The 25,361-nt window shown below is 36.9% G+C and overlaps 1 protein-coding gene and 1 long non-coding RNA gene across 2 annotated transcripts in view; both read right to left on the bottom strand.

The window, feature by feature from the left end:
* LOC103708117 (protein BONZAI 1-like) overlaps positions 1-17,383 on the bottom strand; it is a 46,271-nt gene extending 28,888 nt beyond the window's left edge. Inside the window, exons 1-2 of the mRNA XM_089930318.1 lie at positions 17,242-17,383; positions 16,538-16,655 (exon numbers count right to left, since the gene is read on the bottom strand). Of these exons, the coding sequence (XP_089786444.1) occupies positions 16,538-16,592 (55 nt within the window). The 5' untranslated portion in view covers positions 16,593-16,655; positions 17,242-17,383. The remainder of the gene's footprint in view (positions 1-16,537; positions 16,656-17,241) is intronic.
* Positions 4,337-6,263, bottom strand: LOC148703638 (uncharacterized). Its single transcript, XR_015976947.1, has 3 exons — positions 6,123-6,263; positions 4,902-6,029; positions 4,337-4,780 (listed from the first exon to the last, which is right to left on the bottom strand). It is a non-coding gene; the product is annotated as an uncharacterized LOC148703638 (long non-coding RNA).
* Positions 17,384-25,361: the final 7,978 nt, after the last annotated feature.

Here is a 25,361-nt window from a genome sequence, read left to right on the forward strand (position 1 = left end):
CCTCAGATTTTCATCCTACGATTAATCCACATACCCTTCTAATCCTTTAAACATTTAGAAAAGAGGGGAAAAACTGAAGTTTTTTCGGAATGCAATTATCCACTGAATAGGTGATCCTTGTTCATTGAACCTGAATGAAAATTCATGAAAAAAACATATGCTGGTTTTTGTACTTAACTATTACAAGTATTAAAAAAGAGAGGACAATGAAAAAGGAGATGATGATGTAGTTGTTCTGTAACTAGCATAACAATCTTATTATCCTAGTTATTATGTTTTTCTTGTTCTGTGCAAGGCAATAATGTATATACAGCCAGCTGAAAACCACTAAGATTGGTATGTTGATCATCACTAGCATAATAAGACAGAACAAGAAAAACAAGCCCCAATGCAAATCCGAAGTTCAAAATGATAGAAGTGAGTTCAAATCAGTTCAAAATATAATTTCTGGATGCCACACTAGTATCAGGATCTCTATGGAGATCCACTCCAGTTCCTATGCCTGCTCCTCAAGAACTTTATTTTGTTTCATTACAGAGATATATGTCCAATTAAACGCATGCCCCAATCTGCTTACACAATTGCTCTTGGTTCAGGTAACTAAGATCCAAAAACAAGGGTTCAATACAAGAGATTACACCCAGTGGTTTATGATTAAAAACCTTTGAACTCTCTCTCATAAAAACATTAGAAAACAAGCACTTTATTCTTTCCAAACTCTTATGCATTAAGCTAACCGAAAGTCAAACTCTTAAGGATCATGTAAACTAAATCATATAAACATGTCTAACAGTTGCCACAACAAAACAATAATGAGAAAGATAAGGCAAAATAGCATCTATATAATCTAATAGTGTCATCAACGTCCATCTTTCTCCTGCCAAGAAGTTTAAAAGAAAAAACACAGAATTCCACCAATAAGCTTTAGCATATAGAATACTCCATAATACGTTGTGCACCATGAGAAAGTTCGAAATTCCCAATATGAATTCAAGCTCAATATAGACTTCCCTCAAGTTAAGTACCACCACTACATTAAGCCGTAAAGGACCAGTTAGAAAGCACTCCCATCTCCATGTTTCTAAGATCCACTCCCTCCTCCACCAACCTCAGACAAGCTAGCATGAACCGCAAAGCATCTTCCCAACATAAAAACATAATTCTCACTGCAAAAATATAGCAGAAAAAACTACTTCCGGACTTCCAGTACTTTGTCAACAATTGAACTCTACACAACAAATGCAATTAAAAACCTATTTATTCCTTGAAAGAAAACAGAATCCAAAATATGCATGAGCCAACACCACTTTTCTAGTTGCAACCACTAATTGACTTTAATATTGTATAGGGCAATTGCACGTGACTAATGCCTATAAGATATATTTCATGTGGAGAATGCAACTTAGAAATTCCTTTTCTAACCATAAAAGGCCATTATATTTATATCTAAGATTAAATATATGGAAACAACTTCGAATTCTTGCAAAAACACCAACCACCAGAAATTCTATCTCTACATCTAAATCAACCATCAAGTTTCCCTCTAGATGGTCTTCAATGAAATGTCAGTAACTTCCGGCATCGAGCACATCCTAGAAAACAAATGCTCCACTGTCATTGCTACAACCAGAACATAGACACACTGTTGTTAAGACCAGGATCATATGATAGAAGACCAGGATCATATCATATATCATAGAGGGGGTCAAATCAGAAGAGACTCACAAACTGTATGATTGTTTCTGACTTCTTTTAACAATAAAAATAGGATAGAAACAACATGAAAGGTAAGCAGCATAACAAAATTGTGATTTGAATTGGTAGTGAGTACAAACCATCACACAAGACATACTTCACCTTCTAACAACCATAAGCTTCTAAATATCATGTCCAAGAAACAAAACACTCCATTCAATTAATTAATATAGTCTTATTTCACCATATAAGTCCATAGAATATTTTAATATGCATATATGCACATATTCATACATACATATATATAGACACCCACACAAATACACACATATATACATATATATTATTTATATGTTTATGGAATTCAATTTTACTAACGTGTTTGGAAGTTTATCATTGATGAACCGATCATCATAATACTGGAAAAATATATATCTTAAAAGATGGATCCCTTAATGCAGATCTCACAATCCAAAGGATCGTACGGTCCCTAAGGTAGATCCTACGATCTAAAAACTGGATATCACAAACCAATGTAGATCCTGATCCGGGGATCCTACCTAGATCACCAAAGGGCCATTTAGACATGGATCATATGATCCAGGTCGAGAATTGTAAGAATCTAACAATAGTGCTTCTAGACATATTTTGAGAAGTCATCCATGTGCCACATAGTTACTAAACCCAGACAGAAGACTGAAAGCACCCAAGGGTCCAAGTTAATGGGTCACCAATCCAACGGCGAGGTAGATAGGTTGGACTAGTGTGCATTAAAATGTATCTAAAATTTTAAAAATAAAAATTACAACTAAAAAAAATAGAGATGCATAACTACTCATAAATTCTACATGACTCTTTAGTTGCCCTACAAATAGAAAATACTCAAAGATCATCTAATAATTCTGAAAAATATAAGATATTTTTAATATTACAAATAGGAAGGGTTTGAAAATATCAAAAAATGAGAATATAAATTTTTATTTTCTACTAAAGGAAAAGGAATTGATCATGTCTTTATGGAAACAATTGATCATGAAATACATGGTTAAAAAAATTTTAATGACACAGAACAAGTATAATAAAGCAACAACAGAAATTGCTGTGGAGGTTAGCAGGCTTTTCCCTAAATAAGAAGGTTAGCAGTTTGAATCCCAGTCAAAGAACTACTCTAATTTTTTTTTATCAACACCTCATGCACCCAGGTTTTTATTCAAAACCTGGTGCACCCAATTTTTACCACCAATTCACCGGGTATTTCTAAAAAACGACCAACTCTGTGGTTTTAGACCAGTTTGAGTGCATTTCTGATACCCATGAGAAACCATAAGATGCATAAGCTCACCATCAATGCCACCAAGCCATCACCTCACCCAAAGAGAGAAAAATCCACTTGAACAATTTCAACTTAACTTTCAAGCCAATTCAATTTTCATTTGATTATAACATCTGCAAATAACCTAACATAATAACTCATAGATATAACCAGTAGGCATCTAATATATATACACTAAAACAGAGGCTCTGCTTTGGTAGAGCTCTCCATCTGCCATGTGTCCAACTCTCCTTTTGCCACATCCAAATAATATTTACTTCCACACGAAAACATTTCTTGGACGGAGAGTATTTTTGTAGTTTGGGTTAAAAGGGAGGGCATGATGCAAGGAACATTACGTTCATGGGACATGGTATTTAATTCTATGCGAAGATGCTTTGTGGAGCACAATTTTGTAGTTTGGTTCACAAGAAGAGGAGATGCAAAAGTGCGGTCAACGAAAAAAATGTAAAATGTCCCCATGTTTGGTTGGAGATTTCAAAGGAGAAAGATGAAAAAGTAGCTTTTTCTATGAATATAAGTTTTCCACATTTCATAAAAAAAAAACACGTGGGACATGGAAAAGCCACTTTCCTACAAGCTAGGAATTGTGGTAAATTTTTTTCAAAAAATGCCCTTAAGCCATATGATCTTCTATTATGAATTTTCAACTTAGGACTGAATTTTTCACTTGTTTTCTAAAGAATCATGATCTTCTATTATGTACCTGCAATCATGTTTCTTATATGAATCCAATAGGATCTATCAAACATTGGTAAAGAAATGAGTAAAATTTTACATCACGAGGTTTTGCTTGATTAAGATGTTCTTCTTTAGAAATCCAGGGGTGGCAATATACTTCGAAATTGCACGTGATTCTAAAAATTATACATGCGATGTTTTTTTCTTTGTAGTCCCTTTATTAAGAGCATAAAGGGTATGTTACACAATTTTTCTAGAAAAGTAGATGTTCAACCAAACATAAGTCATTCTGAAAAGTATGTTTTCTATGTCACTTTCTTATGATCAACCAAACATGCAAAAACCACATTCCTATATATCATATACTCAGGCATTAGCTTTCCAGAAAAAACATTCTGGTGAGGTAAAATTCTTCCCACAAACCAGATGAGTCTGAATTCCTCAAACATATTGGCAAAAAGAAATCAGCATTGAAAGGTAAAAAGAAGTGACAAGCAACAATATGAATCATGGTGATGATGAAGTAATTTAATTAACATATACAAGACTAAAAAGAATGCCAAAATTCTTAACAATATTCAAGAAGCTTACTTTTCTTTACAACAACTAATATTGACAATAGTTGAATTCATTATAAACTCAAATTTATTCCAAGAATAAAATTGTCGAAGCACTTAGAAGCACATTTAAATAAAATGGGTTCCATTGTTATTACAAAAATAATCTAACCATTCATTATTTTTACAACAACCAAAACATCTACATGTTTAGTTGACATTGGTGCAACCAGGATCAAGTTCTTAACATTCTTCTAACGCACACCAATAGAAGCACCTTGTAGTTGCGAAGCCAGTGCAACTAAGATCGAACAAGTTGCATTTGCATAAATTGACGGTCAAAGAACGCCAATGTACAAATTGTGACCCCACCAAATCCAAGATGCAAATCAAAGAGCCACCCCACCCCAACGAGCTGGATAAAATCACTATCCACAAGCTCCACAAAATAATCATCATGATGAAGGATGGCATGATCAACACAACAAATCTTCAATCTCCAATCTTAATAAATCTGAAAAACCAATAAAAATGCTATTTGTTAGAAAAGATGATGAAAACTCTCCAAAAAAATTATTATTTTTTGCAAGCACTTGCTCAACAAGTTTGCTACAAGAGTCAAAGTCATCACGTACCTGAGCCCAATTAAGGATCGATGAGGACATGTTTAATCACAGACATGCCCAGTTTGACGAATGCAGACGAATGCAGTAGAGAAGGCATTCTATATCTTGAAACGTAACTTCAAGGTCCTTCAAGTTTTAGCTCCATATAGCTTGAAGTAACATCATAATATTGTCATGGTGTGTCATGTCATAAATAACTCCATCCGATGCAACCATGGTAACAACTGGTATTACAGTATGAAAATGGAGCCATAAGAGCCATCTGCAATGCAAGGATGTTGAGGATGACCTTGTCGTAGTAGGTCTGGATAATACACCTTTGTCAAATAACAACTTAGATTTGACTAGGAAGCAAGGAGCTATATAGAGGTAGAATATCTAATAACATTTGATAAAACATATCTTTTGTGTTGTGTTTGCTCCAAAGTTTTTCGAACTAGTACAAGACGGCATACTAAATAATAACCAGGGTAATGAACCGTGCCGGTAACCAAGGATTGCCTCTTTATTGGGGTTGCAGGTGCCTTTTATTTTTTTTATTTGATATGATGGGCAGCTGCCTTCTTACCCTTCGTGCCCCTCTCTGCTTGGCTGTCTCCCCCCTGACCGAGTCGACCGGGTACTGTAGTGGCCTCCTTTGACCATCTCTCAATCATGTCATTGAAAGGATATCTTGGATAAGGAGTCATATAGTAACTGGCTTTTCTACGGTTGTGGTTCATCAGCTGTAGCAATGGGTAGAATATTGCGCTCAATCCACTGCCCTACATCAACCCTAGCCTCGCTGGCTATGAAGTTGTCCGGTCGTGAAGGCTATCCTAGCTCGTCAAGCTCCGACTCCTGCTGGCCCACAAGCCATCCGATCATTGAATTATCTTCATCATCAATAAAGCATTATAGATCGAATCTGCATACTTGAGCTCCACTTTCTCTTGAATGCACTTTAACTTTAATCTCAGTTGATATACAAGGTCGTTGAGGCGCTTCTGTGTCAAACGGTTTCTCAACTTGCTGTGGATGAGGACGAAGGTGGACCAATTGCGCTCACAACCACTCGAAAAGACGGTCTGAAAAAGAATCCGGATAGCTAGCCGCTTAAGATTTTCGCGAACAACCCAAAATGAATCCACCATTCAACTGTAAAAAAAATTGATTTAAAATAGATATAAGATAGTACCATATTAGTAACCATCTAACGCCAAATGAATATCCTTCTGATAGGTAACATACCTAGATTCATAGTTGTCTTACTCACAACAGATGCCCGCTATCCAAACCTATTATGGCCATCTCTAAATAATTTGGTCTATAAAAAACAATCATACTATATTATGTTAAAATAAAAGAAACCGGTTAACTTACATATGCCACTTAAATTAAGTTACCTCTTCTAAACATAGAGCCACGACTTCTGGATCAGACTTCATTTTGTAAATGACACTACACAAAGATGGCAGAAGTTCATCATCCATATCAATTCCAGCTATGATGTACTGAAACCAGAGGTTCAGATAGTATGCTACACATAGAAGAGACCGCCTTACTTCATATGATAATTTGATAGCCTCACTATCACAGTGGCCTGCTGCCAGAATGTCTGCTCCGTCATCAAGTCTTCGACCCTGCTCCCTTCAGTGTCATACCGGGCATATCTACTTTTCTGCCACTCCTGACTAACAAACATCTAACGTAGGACTATTTTCTTTACAAGAAGGCTATCAAGTACAGCGTAGTTGGTAGCAAAGCGTAACTCTTGAACTAAAAATCTCTCCTTCTGCAAACCTACTCATTAGTAAAAGGACCCAAATATGGTTATAAATATACCTGGTAATGCTTTAGGCTGTCTCCACCATATGCCGCTCTACGGATCTTTGAAATATTCATTAACATAAGGTCGATACAATGTGCAGCATATGACGTCTAAAAAAATATGGTCGTCACTCTATCAAGATCTCCCGACGGCCTTATATTGTGATCCATTATCAGTGACGACCTGCACAACATTCTCCTCTCCTACCTGATCAATCATCTCCTCCATAAGTTTGAGGATGTACCTGATCCGAAGCATCAACCGACTTATGCAAGAAAATCTTCGTAACACAATATGTCAGAAAATTGATGTTGTGCCTGATAGGACCGGTTCAACCATCACACATCACAACCAATCCATATGTCGCCAACTTGCTTTTGTATCACAATATGTCATAGCCTAAAGGATCTACACCGAAACCAGCAGCCTCTATGGCGAAAAAAGTATACCTATAGTACATATTGTCCGCCACATTCATTGAAATGTGGCTAAAATGAAACCAGAATCCAATAGCTCAACACATATCCTTTTTCTTATCCTTCTTCAGTATTGAGTCAACCCTCTGCTGTTTCGAATCTTTGCTGGAGAAGACATGTCGATCTAAATCGTGAATTGCTGCTCCTAGTGGAATCTCTTTCGATGACTTCTTTTTGCTACCAAAAGCCTCCAGTATAAATGCAATCCGACCACCGCCTCTGCTGACGCCCTCCCTGAGGTCCTCATGAACTCTCAATATGCCCCGCTGCTCGCAGAACCGAAGCCCGACTCATGGAATGAGGGTCCAAATCGAGATCTATGCCTGACCACCTCTTGTTGCCACTGATCATCCAGGCTCGCCTGCATTGCAGCCTAGATCTGTCCCTCCTCGTCATCTAGAGAGAACACATCTGACTCCCTAAAGTGATAGAAAGTGGCTCTGCTGCTCGGCGTTCCACCACCTTTCTGGCAATCCTCTCCTTCGAATTTTTGAAATCAGTGAGATTCTTCATCAGCTGCCGAACCTGCTATGGGCATTTAGGGCACATAACTACATCAAGATAATTACCAGCTATGTGCTGCTTCAATATGGTTACCCCTTCTATTCTGAATTGCTAGTTGCACCAGTTGTATTGCCACTAGTGTCGACCTGAGAGCATTCACTCATGCTTCCAGCCAATATCACGTTTGGATCCTTTTTTTCTTGATGGCTCTATTCCTGCACCGAATCGATCAAGTACGCCAGTTTATCAGTTTTTAAAATTAAAAAATTATTAATACAAGGATGATAATTTTTTACCTTAAAAATGCATCTAATTTATCTAATACATAACCGTAATTTTTCTTATTTTTATCATAAATTTAGAAAAATATGATTTCTATCTCAAAAATTAGTTCTAAATTATGTAATATGTACTACTATTTTTCATAATTTTTATATTAATTATATTTTTTATATTTTTATATTTAAAAATAATTTTTAAAAAATAATATTTTTAAAAAATAATTTAACATTAGATTGATATAAAACCCAATAATGGATGCTGCATATATTTTTCTAAGCCCTCGAACATGCATAAATTGTTACTTATTTCTCAATTTTTTTCAAATTTAGGCCTATGCTACTGTATGCATGATCGCATCAAAACTTATATGAGTGAACACCAAATTTTTATATAAAGTAGTTTGCATGCCCCTAAATAAGTTTCTGATTTTACAAAATTTTTACTATTTATTTTTTAGAAAAATAATAATTTAATCCAAATATATATTTATAATTTATAAAAATTACATATAATTCAAAAATTAAAAAATTTTATGTCAGCATGTACATCGTCCATATATCAATATATAAAAAAGTCAAACCCAAATCAAAAAATTTAGCATGATCTCTTTTTATTTTGCAATTTTTGAGTTATATTTTCAAAATCCCTAAAAAAGAAAGATGGTAGCAAAAAAAAAGCACACGTTAATTAGCCTTGGCTCTTATTTCTGATAGCTTGAATTAGTATTATTTGTGGATTTTTTGAAAAAAGAACAAGGCCCAAATTTTGGAAAGGCCTTTTTCAGCCTTACTTTTCAGTGTCGCTCAGGCCACAGCAAAAGATGTGGCATGGCAATAATTGCCACAGATCCCGCTGTGGCAAAAAAGGCCACAACGCGCGCTGCGGCCTTTGGGCCAAAGGCCCAAAATAACCTCGACTCGGTGCGAGCCGGTCGAATCATGGTCGAACCTGACGGAAGCATCCGGTTCTATCTAGTATCGGCCAGTTCCAACCGGTGTTACTATGGTTGGAACCGTTTTCCATAAGCAAACCGACTCGGTCAGAGACCGGGTCGGCTCGATTTGGCCCGAACTGAGCAGCACAGCCCGGTTCTGCAATACTTGCCAGTAACCATCTGATCTGGTTCGAGGGATTGGTTCGGCAGAGTTTATAGACCTTGGTTTGCTCAATCATACAAAATGCAAACTCTAGATTGACAAGCAGGAGGGAAGAATGGTTCATAGGTCTACTATGGGGCTTCGTCAAAAGTGCATCAAAGATTTATGGTACATGGCCACAATGTCAAGGAAATGCCACAAGATACTCTCAAGCTCCATGTGAGAAGCTCCAGGTATGTTGCTTTGTACATGCCTTCTCGAGTTTTGATGAGAACTCAAACCCACATATTGCTTTAGAAAATGTTCTCCTTAAGTGGCTGTAAGGACAATTGTGTTGTTCCATTTAAATAAGGAGAGGTTAAGTGAGCACCAACCAAGCAACGAATATCTTCATTCGTTGGTCAGCTGGTTAGGGGGTTGAATACCAATAGTTAAAAGTTGTCAATGTGATGGTTAACCACTCAGCATCCAAACACAACCAAACCTGGTTATCTACCTTTTTGGCTCATATATCAAATAAGGCTATTCATGCCTTTTAGAGGGTTGTTTAGCTGGTTAGCTAGATAACCTTGTGTTATCAACTCTACCTAGCATTCCAAACACAGCCTTAAAGAACCAGTTCCCAAGCAAACCTTAAGATAATGCTGACTTTGACAATCTACAGATCACTTGACTCAACTCTCAGGAAGTGTTACTTTACAAAGCTTAGCATGTTCAATAATTGGACAAGCCCTAAGCTTATTTAGGGTTTAAGGGAGCCAGACCAAAGCGTCGCATAAGATGAAACACCCACCAAATTGAATCAACTTTGGTCAGCCTAATGAAAAGCAATCATACTCAAGATCAATCTAGATCATCACTTATTTTATTCACAAATACCTAATATATGCTTAACTTTGTTGTCCAATGCATTGTATTCATTTTTTAACTGTACGTAGCCTCAAAATTTTCCCATATGAAGCACATGACAATATCGAGCTAAATAAACTCCAAGAGCCATGGTCGGCAGAACCATCCCGGTTCGGAACATCCCAAGTCATACCCGCAGCGGACCGGAATGATTCCAACAATGAAACCGAGACCAACGACAAAGGGAGAGAAGAAAAAAGAGGAAAAGAGAGAGCATAGGAGGGAGGCAGAGGGAGAGGAAGAGAAAGGCCGGCTGAGCCGACTGGCAAAGGCCAGGGAGCCTCCACACGGAGGAGGCGAAAGCCAAGGAGCCACGAAGGCGGGGCTCCGAAATAAATAAATAAAAAAGTGAAGTCGACAATGAGTTTGCCGATTTTCACATAAAATTCATAAAAATAAAAGCCCCCCTCCCCCCAGCCCCTATTTCGAACAAAATATGAGACCGAAGGCAAAGCCCGCCTCTGCCAATCCCCAGCTTTCGCCTCCTCTGCGCGGCGGCTCCCCGACGCTCTACTGGCTCTCCATCGGCCTGCCCCTTCCCTCTCTCTCTTCCTCCCTCCCGTTCTCCCTCTCCCCCGCCTCTACTGTGTCGGTACAGGCTGGCACAGTACGGCACAAGGCCGTACCGACCCGTGCCGCCGGGCAACCGGTCTGGGGCCCGGTACTGGCACAGCAGACGTTGGCAGGAGCACAACAAAAGCATTAAAAGGATATAGGTCTAAAAATATGCAATGGTTTATATAAGAGAAATATACCTAACAAATTGATCTTTAAACACATATTCCTATCCATTTACAATGCATGACTCAATAACAAGTACAATTATACTAGCATTGTCCCAGCAACAAGAGTCAAATTACTTATGGTTAATAAATTCGATATACTAAGATTGATTGCAATCAATATTTAAAGGTGAGTTTGCCACCATTATCCTCATTATCTTTCCAACAAGAGAACACTTGCAATCATAATTTATTCACTTTTAAGTAAACTAATTTTGGAGCTACATGATGATATTGTCCTCTACAAAAACAAGTAATTCACCATGATATTGTCCCAAAAGTCATAAACTCAACTATGAAGCTTCAGATAAGGGAACATTTTATGTAATCCAAGTAGGGCTAGAACTTGACCCATGTCGACTTCAAGCCAGATTCTGGGCTTGATTTGAGAAGGTTCAAATCAAGCATAGGCATGTAATCCAACACTTGACCGAGTTTCAAACACAATTTTGAACCAAGCCTTGGCTTGATCCAAGACAGGCACCTTAGTGGAGATAATAATTACCAATCAGCCTTTTCACCAAAATTGTTTAAACCTACGCATGTTTGCTTCAAAGGAAATCCATGGATAAAGAATTAAAGGACATTGTCATGGAAAGGGAAATTTTTCAAAGATTTGGAAAAGCTTTTTAAATTCGTCAATTTGTTGTTAAAACAAATAGAAAACTAGATGTTTTCGGACAAATAAGATTTCCATGGATTATTTGTTGCAATCTAAACAAGCCATTAGCAAAATTAAATAGGATTCACTAAAAGAGGCATGTTATTAACTGAATATTGTTGTTCGTTTCCATAATATTTTACATGAGTATCTTAATTTTTTTAGAAAATAAAATAAGTAAGATGGAGTCTTGTAATTTTGCCAAGCCCATAAAACATAAAATAGAAATATCCTATACAATAAAAGTTTTCTCAATCATTAGGGTCTACAAAGAAGCCCTACGGAAATATTATTTGCAAACCAATCTAATGCCGGAGTGGGGTTAAACTTCGGCTGAAAACTCAAAGAAGGGTATGTCAGTGCAACTAGTTGTGGCGAGGTAAAAACTCCACTACGGCATATATGACACAAGGATGGATGGTAGTAGGAAGAGGATAACGGATGGATCACTCCCAAGACCAAAAACACAACCTTGGCAAGCCATTCCAACAATATAGTTCTCACATGCCCTTTAGCAAACCTTAAAAATCTACAAAAAAGGAAGAGAGAGAATATAGAGAAGGCAAAAATAAGCAGGTTTTGTGGGGATAATAGAACCTAGTACAAGGTCGTTGCAGTGTTGGATATCGTGCATAGGAGGTAGTTTGGCTGAGATCTCATCAGGCACAACATCAACGAACTCTTCGAGAAGTTTGATCGCCCTAGGAAGCTTCGGGGACTCCTTGTTCTCTTCTAGCACAATTAGGGCACACGCAACATAGACTCCTTGCATGCATTGAGGAGTTTAGACTTGAATGCGAAGGCGCTGGCCTTTTGATGAGAGCTTAGGGTGATGATCCATCTTCAATGGTACTAGGATAATCTTCATGCCATCCTTCTCAAAAGTATACATATTATTGAAGCCATCATGAATAGCTCTGAGATCATAGATGTCCTAACAATATATGACAAACATCCATACATAGGAATAACAATGCATTACGCCCCATCTTGATATCGTTTTTCGAAGGAGAATTGGATCAAACAACGTTTTGCTACCTTCACTTCGTTACCTTTTCTTAGCCATTACAACTTGTAGGGACAAGGGTGATCTTCGGTAGGCAATTTCAGCTTGTCAAACATCAGCGGACATTCTCTAAGTTGCCTCCGTTTATGATGATGGTACATACCTTGCCATGCGAAGTGCACTTAGTATAGAAGATGTAGCATAACCAATCTTCTTCAACTACCATGATCGTATTCATGGCTGTAGTGAACTATCAAGACTTCACCTTGATTGGCATGCAATAGCTTTCTTGCTCGGGCAGTCGGCTGCAATATATGCTCAAATCCTTAGCACTTGAAACACTTAATAGTGTTGAAACGGTTAAAGTCGCTAAGGATGCCCTTATTCTTCTGAGATTGGGAGGCACTAGCTTTGGAGGGTGTCAATGTTTTTGACATGGAACACACCCGATCAGACGCTCCATCTCTATACCTTGAAAAGCATAAATTAGTTATTCTTAGTTGCTAATTTTTGACCTTTTTTGCCAAGTATCACATCGCTCAGCATCCAATGGGGTTGAAAATGCACGACTTGCTCAATTTCATACTTCAATCTTGCAGGATATCATGCTATAATTTGCTCTTCAGGCTCTTAATATCGCACGTCATAAGAAATTGCTCAAATTCCTTTATGTACTCTTTATGCTTATATCGCATTGCTGTAGATTGTGGAGCTTAAAAAATTTATTCCGACGATAATCTTCAAGAAGAAACTTGCATTTGAGCTCACAATGCATCTAATCCCACTTGCGGATCTTGTCGCATCCTTCATGCTTACATCGTCACTTCAGTTTTTTTCACCAAACTAATACATACTTAAGCTTGATAGTGGCTAGCTTCACACATCGATCGTCGAAAACTTCATTAAGCTCGAAACTCATTCAACTATACAAAGCCAATCAACAAAATTGTCATGTTGTAGGCATCCTTTAAAGTCGAAGATGTCTATTTTGATACCGAGGTCATGATGGTTGCCATGTAGTCTTTGTTCACATTAGTGCCTGATATCTTCTATGCTCGATGAAGATGCTTTTCTATTGTAGACAAATTAAAATCTTCCACTTCTTCATTGGAACACTCACTTCCATCATCAAAAAGCTCTCTGTCAAAGTAGTGATTGGAACCCTGGCGCTATCGATGTTCACATTGCTCCTGCCGTTGATGAAGCCGTTGATTTTCTTGTTGAAGTTGTTTAAGCTGGCGACATAATTCATCTAATTCAATGTCTTTGAAGATCTTGCTCGTGTTCAACATGCCCTTCACTTTATGGCAGCGAGGAGGCATATTGGAACCGTGCCCTGATACCAACGTGTGTTGAACTTGGGCTAAAAACTCAAAAAAAAAGAGAACGATATGCCAGCGCAACCGATTTATGGCGAGGTAGAAACCCCACTACAGCATGCAGTGCGAGTGGATGGTAGTTAGAAAAGGATCGAAGGTGGATCTCTCTTCCAAGGCCAAAAACACTATCTTGGCAAGCCACTCCAAAGATACACCTCTCATACACTCGCAACCCCTAAGAGTCCAAAAAGAAGAGAGAATAAAGAGAAAGGCAAGAACAATGCACACACGAGAAGTCTCACTAAAACAATAGCTCACAAGTATTTCTAGTATAATTACATGAGGAGCCCCAATGGGGTAAGTAGTACAAGAGGACTCTTTTTTCAACCTTCCAATGTAGGATTCCAAAATCCTATTCTGACCCAAAAAATCCTAACTATTAACTTTCCTAATAATATCATAAATTCTCAAAAAAAAAGTTCACAGAGATCAAAACTAACATTAAACTTTCCTAATGAGACTAAATTTATGTTGGGTTCCAAAAGCTATGAAACCGAAACCCACAACCCATGTGACAGCACGTGCGCCTTAGGTGCTCCGGCATCACAATCTCCAAAAACCAATTAGCTTGAACTTATCTAGGTCCTCGCTATAGTGACAATTTCACAAATTTTCCCATGTTAGAGTAGAAAGAAAGTTAAAGGAAGATAAGGCATATTGGGCATCAAATTTCAACCTGATTAGGCCAATAAATCTTAATTGCACTCCATCTTCCATGTCTGCCACCTTCTCTGATCATCTTTCTCTCTGAGGTCTTGAGAGAGACTTTTTTCTTCCCTCTAGTCAACTTTTACTCCACCCAATGGGTTGCACAAGCATCGATCCCTCATCAAATACCTTCAAAGAGCAAAATGATAGAAGAACTAATATTTGGCAAAAAAACTAGGGAGGTTTAAGAATAACCCCTTAACAAACATTTCTTAATTGCAAGGTAGATTTGTCTCAATCATGCACACATGCAAAGGTCAATATGCAACTCCACAAATACACTATATTTGACAGGTAAATGTTCAAAAATTGCTTAACAAAAATAAGTATTGCAATATAAAATATTTAAAAAGAATCATAAATTATTGGTAAACTTTAGGAAATTTTAATTTTTGTGTCAAGTTGGCAAAAATTAAGAAAAGAAACTAGGATGAAAACTTTACGTATGGTTGAAACATTTTCCCAAAAAAAAAAAGAAATTTCGAACAATACACAGATTACCAAACAATCTTCAAGCAGTTATAAAGTATTCTTCTATCACGATTTTGAAAAGAATATTCCCCAAATGTTATTAAATAAAAGAAACTAAAACCTAAATAGGACTCCAAGTATAAAATTATATGCTTGAAGTTTAACATATCGATATTAACCTTCATATATTGAACTAAGCATTTCATAACATCCTTATTGAACTTTTTTTGAAGTATAACTCATCTCAACCTGCTAACTAACAGATAAAACAAATTCTAGCATGTAAAATGTTAACTCTTATTACAGCAAAAAATAAGTCAAGAAATATGAAGCAAAACTTAATGTCTTAAATGGCATATGGGGAGACCCTTAACAAACTCATGCAACAAAAAAAGATAGACACTTCATTTTATATATTTAAAAAAGGAGCTTAAAATTACATCCCATTTTCTAATAGAAGCAAGAATATTCTAGGGAAAAAGGGTAATATCAAAACTAATTTCAAACATGATTAGACTTGACATTTTTACCATAAGCTACAAATTTACCAAGAAATGCTTCCCATACTTATAACCTCCATCAGCAAGCCATCTGTCTAGGTCATTTACCACTAATATTCATCCTCAATATATAGTAGAAGTCACCATATAGCCAATTAAACACAATTATCATATTCTCAAGCCTAGCAATTTCCCATTTACCCATCTATTCCATCATCAACCCTATCTTTACCATGGCCTCCTCAATCTTTGTCAAAGAGATCATGCAACCTTGGTCTTAAATAACAACCTCATTTTAATTATGCTTGTCTATGCTGGAGTACTAGTGCCTTAATTTCCTAACATCCGTCCAACTTACGATTTTTGATAAATTTACAATGTCCCAATTAATGTTAAGCCTTATATGCATGCGAATAAGAACACCTCAAATCAGGCTATATAGGAGTCAATTTCCGTAAATTCTTTCTCTTTCATCATGGATACATATCATCATGACATTTAAAACAAGAATATTCTCCAAATGCTAGGCTTTTGTAGACTAAGGCAAGAATAAAATAGAAAAAATCAAGATTCCAAAAAGTCAGCATCATCCTTTGAGCAACTTGTAATGTTGAAAATATGAGATATACAAATATATTTTAAGCCACTAAGGAGCCATTTCCTCTGGCTATATTTATGCCCTTTAATGTCTATCTAATACATAAAAAGCAGCACTGAAGACAATATTATTTACACATTCATTTATTGAAAAGTGCCCTCATCAAGAGGTATGGCGATCATGAATAGAAGACCAACCAAACTAGCAAATGACACCCTCCCTACACAAGCAGTAGGCTTGGTGCACAAAATTTGCTCATTGAAGTTTCAAAACTTACAAAATTGTCATCGCCAATAACAATTCTAAAACAGAATATGTAAAACAACTATGAACTCTGGTAGCGTAAAAATAGTAGCATGACAGGAATGCTGAAGCATGCAAATCATCTGCGTATTTCAATTATAAAATGCACCAGTATCAATACTTAAAAATCATTCTTAAAAAACTTGAGAAAGTATGTACCAAGGAACAGGAGCAATCCCTGCATAATGGCTTTTTCAACGATGACAGCAACCATATCAAGACCATATCAACATGGAGCTTCGTTCCATTGCTTAAAACACCAATGAACAAAACATACCTAATGCACGAAAGAAAGCCGAAATATTTTCACTCGTCCAAGTTTAAAGAAAGCAACAGATATGCTTTCTTTAACTCTTAAAAACATGGTAGAAATCGGGCAGGTAGAGAGAAAGCCCTCTAAGGGACCGCATGGAATACAATAATCAATAAATGCAAAAACATCACCAGAAAATATGCCCAACTCAATCTAAAAGTTCGAAATCCCTGTACAAAAACAACAACATCCTGAAATCATTCGATCAAAAAAAACCATTCAACTCATGGTAAATTTCAATTAGCGAATAAACTTTCCTGAACAAAAGAGGTGGACGGATCTATCTTCAAAAAAAAGAGAAAAATAAAAAGAAAAACAATTGCATCGAAAAGTAAAAACCGTAGACGAGCTCTCATCAAATGGGAAAAAAAGAAAGAAAGAAAGAAGGAACCCCTAAAATCCTCATGTTTTACTGAAAAAGAGACTGTACCATTCGAATTCGAGTAGATCTCTGTCGGAATCCATACGTACTAACAAAATCAAGCGAGCGAGAGAGAGATCGAAACCCTAACCCTAGCCGTAGAAATTTCGATCGGAGAAGAAATCGCACCTTGATAGCGGGACGCGGCGGACGCTTCCATCCGCCGAAGGGGAGATCGAGGAAGACGTCGCCCTTCGCAGGGGAGAAGAAGAAGGATCGGGAGACGAAAACAGGGAGCCCGACGAGCGCCATAGCGCGCGGCGACGGCGGCGAGAACAGAGACAGGCGAAGGCACTTCTCTTATAGAGCCGGAGGCCTAGATGAACGGCTGCAATTTCTTGGCCTGAGATATTGGTCCGATGCCACGCCGCGTGGCGTTGGGCGCGGGTGATTAGAGACTCGAGAGTCGCCGCCACGTAGGTTAGCCGCGGCTGGCCTTCCACTCTTTGAGATACGTGTATAAAACTGCGATCGACCATCCCATTCAAATATGGTTGCGTTCATGGCATTCCCCGTCTTATTAGATTCGAAATTTAAAAACCTCAAACGTTCAGAAGCTAAATTATTCTCTACCGGAAAAAAAAAAGCTAGATTATTCCCCAACCATTTCATCTACTTGGATGCTTATAACTGCTGCTTCTAATATAGCTACCACTAGGAACATGTTACCATGTCACATCTTTGAAACTCGAAAGTGTTAGAAAATACATGCATAACCAAAAAAAAATCTCAAATCTATAGATGTCACAAAAATTAATATACAACAAAATAGTAAATTTAATGGAGAAAGATGAAATGCTGGGGGGCTCACTATCTAAACACTACCCTGACTTTTCAAGATTGAATAAAATATTCTCATGGTATAGGTTGTGATTATGAAGTTTTGCAACTTTGGTCATAATTAATATAACCCAAAAATTTTGCGCACCTTGTCTAACAACAATCTTGTTACTTTTTCATTGCAGCCTTTAGATTATTATCATGCCAACTACTTGTCTAAGGAGTAGGGGGGATACCAACTACACTTCTCTCTTCTTTTCATTCTAGGACTTTATGTTGCCAATTCAATTCCATAATACAAACAATGCCATTTTTAATGAGCATGAAAATAGGTATTTCAAAATAAAAGGAAAAAGTTTCTTATGCATGCAACAAGTCCCAAGTTGTATCTAGCTCCAAAATTCATGATGGATTGTTACATGTTATGGCATGCATAATCTTCAATAGAGTGTTGTGCTTCTAATGTCCATGGTTAAAACTACCTCTATTGCATATCTACCATAGCAAACAATAACATCAAAAAATACTCCTTTTTTTCACAATTGAAGACTTCATATTTGAAAGTTATAGTATAGATGTTATGAACAATGCCTTCCTATTTTTGTCATTGGCTTATTAATAGTGAAACAAAAATAGAATTGTTAAAAGAGATAGAAGATCTTGCATAGTAAACCTTACGTGCTACTTCTAAGGTGACAACTCCACTCAATTGCTATATTATGTAAGTGCAACATCACAAATGTACTTATATTTTTAATGAAAATCTTAGCCAAATTACATTGACATTCTTGATTTACTAGATTGTCCTTATCTATAGAATATATCTAGTCTACAACATTATGTTATTTGCCCAATTGCCTAGGCCAAATCTAGAGGACTATGCACAACCTACGAGCTAGCCTGAATATAACATGAATGTTAATTTGGTCATATTAATTGGCTAATTTCTCAAAGTCATCCAAAAATAAGCATGAGCAAACCCTAGATAGACCTCAAGATGTGCGATTTTATATGATCTAGCATTGAGAAGTCTATAAATGCCATAGACGGAAATAAAATTTCTTATAGGAAGGGACTTCCATAAGATTCAAATAGTTTGGTGGTGGTTTTTATTAGATACTCACCAGGCCTTACTCAAATAGAATGGAAATCTGTGGGCGGTTTTGTAAAGGAGATATGCAACAACCAATACTATGAATCCAACCGTTGAAAGGACTGAGTGGCCACAAATGCCTTAACCATTTATAAAAAGGACATCGATTGTATCAAATGCTGCGAGAAACAACACATTAATGCTAACCATTTGTAAAGAGAAGATAATTCGAGTCTTCTTGTTCGCCTCCGGTATACATCTAAGGTAGGTTTTATCTCCGATCGTCTTCGCCTCCACCACCCATCTCCAAAAATCCGAGCATCTGCTCCACCACCAACCTCCAGCAATCGACGATTCGAGTACCAATACCATCATCTCCTACAAATCGATACCAAGATTGGGATTTCGTGCAACGGATCTCTAATTAGAGTCTGTCCTTGGATATAGAGCCACCATAACTCATACACGGGTGCTACAAATCTTGCACAAGGTATGTATTTCATGCAGTGTTGATCGATTTGATAGACAAAATATCCAAACTCCATCGATCATTTCTGATCTAAAGAAAGTAGCATCACCAGTTATTTCAGGGAATTACCCTATCTTCCAACAGAAGGACTAGACCATCATAGTGGTGGTTGTTCTGCAATGGTATTTAGATCCCTAAAATCGTGCAACCCGCATTTTGTTCCCCATCTAGTAAATATAGTAAGCACTCTATAAATCTCTTTCTACGAACCAAACACAAATTCTTGTTTTCCAGGCTTCAAAATCAAGCAGGTGAGATGGCGAGGCCGCAAAAAAAGCCTGCCAAATATAAGAAGCGACGACAACGAGCCTCGAACTCAGACTTGGAAGAAGAGGTGGTAACGAGGCCGGAGAAGAAACCAGCACTATTAAACTTGGCAGAATTCTATAACTCTGATCCTGAGGAGTCATCGAAAGAGGTAGCAAAAGAGTTACCAGAAGTATCACCACAACCTATTAGCAAGCAAGAGGAGGATGATCCTAATGACCGAGAAGATTCGGAAGAGTTTTCAGAACATGATGTCGAGGAGGAGTGGGACAACCCAGAAGATTTTTTAGAAGAAGAAGCTGAAGAAGATGAGCCAGAAGAATATCATGAAGTCGAAGTTGGTGGCAAGGAAGAGGAGGAGAAAGAGAGAGAGGATAAGATGGTGAAGGGCTTGGAAGATGATGATGATGAAGAGGAGCGGATGCATTACTATGCTCCAGAACCTAATGATGAGGAAGTTGAGGAGGAGCCAGAAGAGTTTTGGGATGATGACATCGAGGAAGAAGAGCTAGAAGAGAAACCAAAATCTTGTTGCAAGGAAGAAGAGGATGCAGAGGGTATAAGAAATGGGGGACAAATAGAGAAAGAGAATCAATACCCCTTTGCAGGAGATTTCACTACCTATGGCATTTCTGATCCCTGCCAAATGTACGAGCAATTGATGCAATCCTTCTTTTCTTCGGCCACCAATCTATCACCGGCTGGAAATGTATGGATGGATCAAAATGTTCCCATGGCAATTGTCGGACCATGGAATGAGTGGAGTGGCTCAACTCAAATCAACATGCAACTAGAGCAGCAAGTTATCTGGAAGGATATTGGAAAAAGGCTTGTAGTTGGTGACCAGGTATTCATCTAAATTCAAATTTCCACATGTTGATTTCTAGAATTGATACTTTATCCTATAAAGAAAAGTATTCCTTTAAGTGATATTTGTGTTTAATTTATGCTTGTGCTATTTTGATATGCACTTTAATTCTCTAATGAGGAAAATCTTACTCATATTTTTTGATTGTTTAGTTCATTTTATATCTAAAAAGCTTTTCGATTTTAGATGCACAAATGCTAACATATACACTACTCAACTTTTGTGATTTTTAAATCTAGTAATATATACATCACGTGTTGCCATTTTTATCCTCTTGATGCAAGGCATGTTTATGTGTTAAAGCTTCTATTCTTAATACAATCTATCAAACTCTTGTCAAGTCCTTAAAGTAGTTACTGTTTCATGCTACTTTTCTTGCTCTATGGCTCTTTTTGAATTCTAAACTTAGCATAATAATTTTGTCATTTGTCTATTCCATATCTGCATATAACCTATGCATATAGTTCGATTCTCAAGCAATTTTCTCCCCCTTTCCTTTGATAGGAGGTTGGATATAATTTGACTATGTATTGCTTGCTTCTAAAATTCTTTCCTCTATCTTTAATTGGGTTTGCACATTTCTTGATTGCATGATATTTCATTACTATTGTACTTGGATTTGGTTACTGCAAGTGTGAGGCCCAATAGTCCCACATCGAAAAGACTCGTTCCATAATCTGGGCATATGAGATGGGTGTCTCCAAATCCTGCAGACGCGTTTTGGATGGAAAACAAAACCGGAGAGGGGTGAAGGACGCTTGCGTGAAGCTCCGAAACTGGACAATATCTGGCAGGGGAGCCCTGTGTTTCCCCCCTCATGTGGCCCCCACGTGGGCACTAGGTGCCTCACGTGCTCCGCGGAAGCGGAGGCGTGACATTTAGTATCAGAGCCGAGGACGGCTTTTGTCCGATGGTGGGAAGGATGTGAGGCCCAATAGTTCCACATCGGAAAGACTCGTTCCAGAGCCTGGGCATATGAGGCGGGTGTCTCCAAATCCTGCAAACGCATTTCGGATGGAAAACAAAACCGAAAAGGGGTAAAGGACACTTGTGTGAAGCTCCGAAACCGGACAATATCTGATAGAGGAGCCCCGTGTTCCCCCCCCCCATGTGGCCCCCACGTGGGCACTAGGTGCCTCACGTGCTCCGTGGAAGCGGGGACGTGACAACAAGAATGTTAGGTCAAGCAACAGTTATACATATATATACATACATGTTGTTTCATTTATAATTAGTTAAAGCATGTTCCTAACAAAATTATGTCCATCACTATGATGGATATTGCTTTTCCTAGGAACATTGGGACCGCAATTTTGAAATATGTAATTTAACATATTACCCTTTATGTAGATTTTTTTTCTTGATGTACCTTTTATATGCAACTTTCTTTCTTAATACTGACTGAATTACCTCTAGTCGTACTATAATCATGCTTCATGCTTTTCCAAGTGGATAAAAAATATAACTAGTCCTCTTTTCTTTTCCTTAGACTTTTGCATCAATTGTCTTGAGAATGGAAGTAAACTCCACATACCTTCTTGGAATACCCATATTAGTTAATTATTTTTCCTTAAATGCTGCTTTATCACCTTCTCCCATAACTTTTAAGCATATCTCATTACTTTAATACACTTTATGCTTTGTGTCACCATCTTGCATATTTCCAACTTTTAGTGTTTGGCTAAATTAACTCCCTTTATCCAATGGTTCTCCATACTTCAAATAGTGTAATATATGGCCTCATGTATTACTGGTTCAAATTGTCATATATTGGCTATAATATTTTGAACCATTGTTGGCCCTATGAAAACTTAAGTTAGTTTTTCTTCATAATAATTTCCATTTATAGGTTCCTCATCTAATCAACTTGGAATTTATCTTTTTTTAGAATCTTCATCTTTCATCAAGAGCATATTTTCATGCTAGAGAAATAAGTATGAAAATGCAGATTATGATTGCATTAGTCAAATAGTTTAATGCACACAAGGATACAACAATATGCTTTATTAATGTAGTGATAATATCAGTCAGGATAAATAACAAGTATTACATCAATTACTAGTTATTGAACATCTCTAGGTCTCTCTATAGGAAGTGGTAGAGAGAGAAACCTCTAAGTGAGAGAGAGAGAGAGAAACATCTATGCATTTAACATGACTTGTCATAGTAGGACTAGATCTACTCCTTGATGCAGTCTACTCTGAACATACGAGGATCTGAAAGACAAGATATTTCACTCTTTTTATTTGATTTTGTTATTCATACTATCTATTGGCACCATCATGTCATTTAAAGGTTGGAAAAGAGGCGGAGGTTTGATGTTTAGTTGGTTATTAATTGAAAAGCAAAGTATGAAATAGGTTCTTATTTTTTTCTTTTAATGATGCTATCATTTTCTTGACAAAGAATGCATCCATTGATAGTAAAACTTTTCCTTTTTTTCTTAGTAATGTTGATAGAAATAGTTACTGATAAAGCTACATCCAAGTAGATTGAAAAAGGTTTAGTATTTTTTTATTATTATGGTCATTATCCATTTGTTAAGATCATAAGCGGACAATGTTTGTTTTGAATATTTAAGTAAAACATTGTGCTATGTTCTTCTACTTGTCTTAAATAGGCCACCTCCTCTTCAAACTTTAAAATTTAGGTACTTAACATTCTCAAGAAAGCTTAACCACCTCCGACAAACTAAAATGGGTGCTCTATAGTAAAACTTTGCTATTCTAGGAGCCAAATTGATAGTTGATACTTATGTCTTCCTATGGTTGGTTGATGCTTATATTTTACATATCTAAGTTATCAAAAAAAAATACTCAACTTTATATTTGATAAATAAATATTGATAATGCAGGAACCATTGTCAGAATTAGCTGCTGAGTATAAATCAAGCTCACCTATCTTGCAAGAGAAGATAAAGGTACCCAAGATACTCATTGTTTCTCAACTTAATACTTATAATAAGTAGTTAGCCTGAACCATATTTAATTGTACTTATGAGAAAATCATCCATGATGCAGTTACTTGGTGAACAATATATTTATTTTAGACGAACAAGCAAGGATGGTAATTGTTTCTATCGAAGCTTTATGTTTTCCTACATGGTAATACAATAATTCATCATTATCCAAGAACTATTATATTTTTTTTAACATGAGAATTTTTTGTTATAAATGCCTTGACAAGTGATATTTATGATAACTGGAAATAGGAACATATTCTCAATACACAAAACAAAGTTGAAGTCAATCGCCTACTTTCAAATATTGAAAATTGCAAGCATGCATATATCAAACTTGGTGATGATGGACAACAATTTGAGCATCAATTCACGGTAACTTTAAAATCATCAATTTTGGATGAAATACTTTTAATTTATTTCATACCCCATAAGTCTGCATATGTTCCCTTTTGGAAAATATATGTAAATTTGGTATATTTTCTTGTCCTCTTTAATTGGAATATATTATGTGTTTATGTTAGAATGTATGCTAATATTGGTCTGAAGTTTTGATAAATCCAATTCCATTTTGAATTTTTGTGATATAATAAAACCATTTGCTTCATGAATGTTTCTTCCATAATCTAGAAACGATCAATGTTACTTGTGTTGAGGCTAGCTTGGATGTAATGGTGGTTCTAAGTTGTTGGAGGATTAGAGTAGGCCATTGATGATCGATATGCATGAAAGGAATAATGATAAAGCCCTTAGGATTTTCAAAATCATAGAGTTCCCCTATACTTGGCTATTTTTTCCTAATTTTAACCAACTATGAGGGAGTATTATAGAGAAGAGTGAGTGGTTAAGAGATTGTGAGCAAATGCTCTAAAAGGTGGCCTAGATCTATGTATCAAGAGATGTGACGAGGGATCAGGTGATTAGTTGGTTTAGATTGTCTAAGTTGATAGACATGTGAAGATTGAAGAAAATTATATTTGTTGGTTTGCATTAGTTTGGATAACCATGATTAAAGAGAAGGTTTGAATATCTAAGCTAGAGGCTTCTACTGGTCTAAGATTGTAGGATATCATGACATAGAGGCCAGCTATTGGCTAGAAGAGTGGTCCCTGGGATCAATAATGTGGATGTTAAGAATTAAAGGAGAGTATGTTTCTTGACTTTATGTTAGTTGGAGGTATAGGATAAGAGAAGGTTTGAATGGCAAGATTTAGGAGATTTTCTAATCCAAGGGTTAAGGGATTAAGTGAAGAGAAGGGATTGGCTAGTTTCGGTTAGGTGAATTAGTAAAATGAATGGTAAGGATTGAGTGGGTCTCTTTTATTAAGAAGAAGGACAAAGATTTAAGGAGGATCATGGAGGGAATCAAGATCTAGCTAGGTTGGTAAAACCAAGCATATATCATGCATGCAGTACCTTCGCATGCCATGGATATTGATTCAATGGAAGGAAGAGTTCAATAGAGAGAAATATCTTATTTTGCCTTTACTATGCTAATGGCTTAGTATGGGAGAGAAAATATAAAGTATGGTGGGAAAGAGGCACACTATTACTATAAGGAAGAAATAGAACATTGCATAGTTATGGGTCAAATAATAGTTTTTAGGAGTGAACTGAACTATTCTTATGGTGCCATATGTTTAAGGGGTGTGTGGGTGTAAAGAGTGTATGTGAGGATGCTTTCTAGCATATGGTGAGGTGGCAAAATCGTATAATGCCACATATTCCTATAATATACATGTAAGGATACAAA

Source organism: Phoenix dactylifera, chromosome 4 (assembly GCF_051530095.1).
Source record: "Phoenix dactylifera cultivar Ajwa chromosome 4, Ajwa_hap1_PhDact_Kaust_v1.1, whole genome shotgun sequence".
NCBI classification, from domain to species: Eukaryota; Viridiplantae; Streptophyta; class Magnoliopsida; order Arecales; family Arecaceae; genus Phoenix; species Phoenix dactylifera.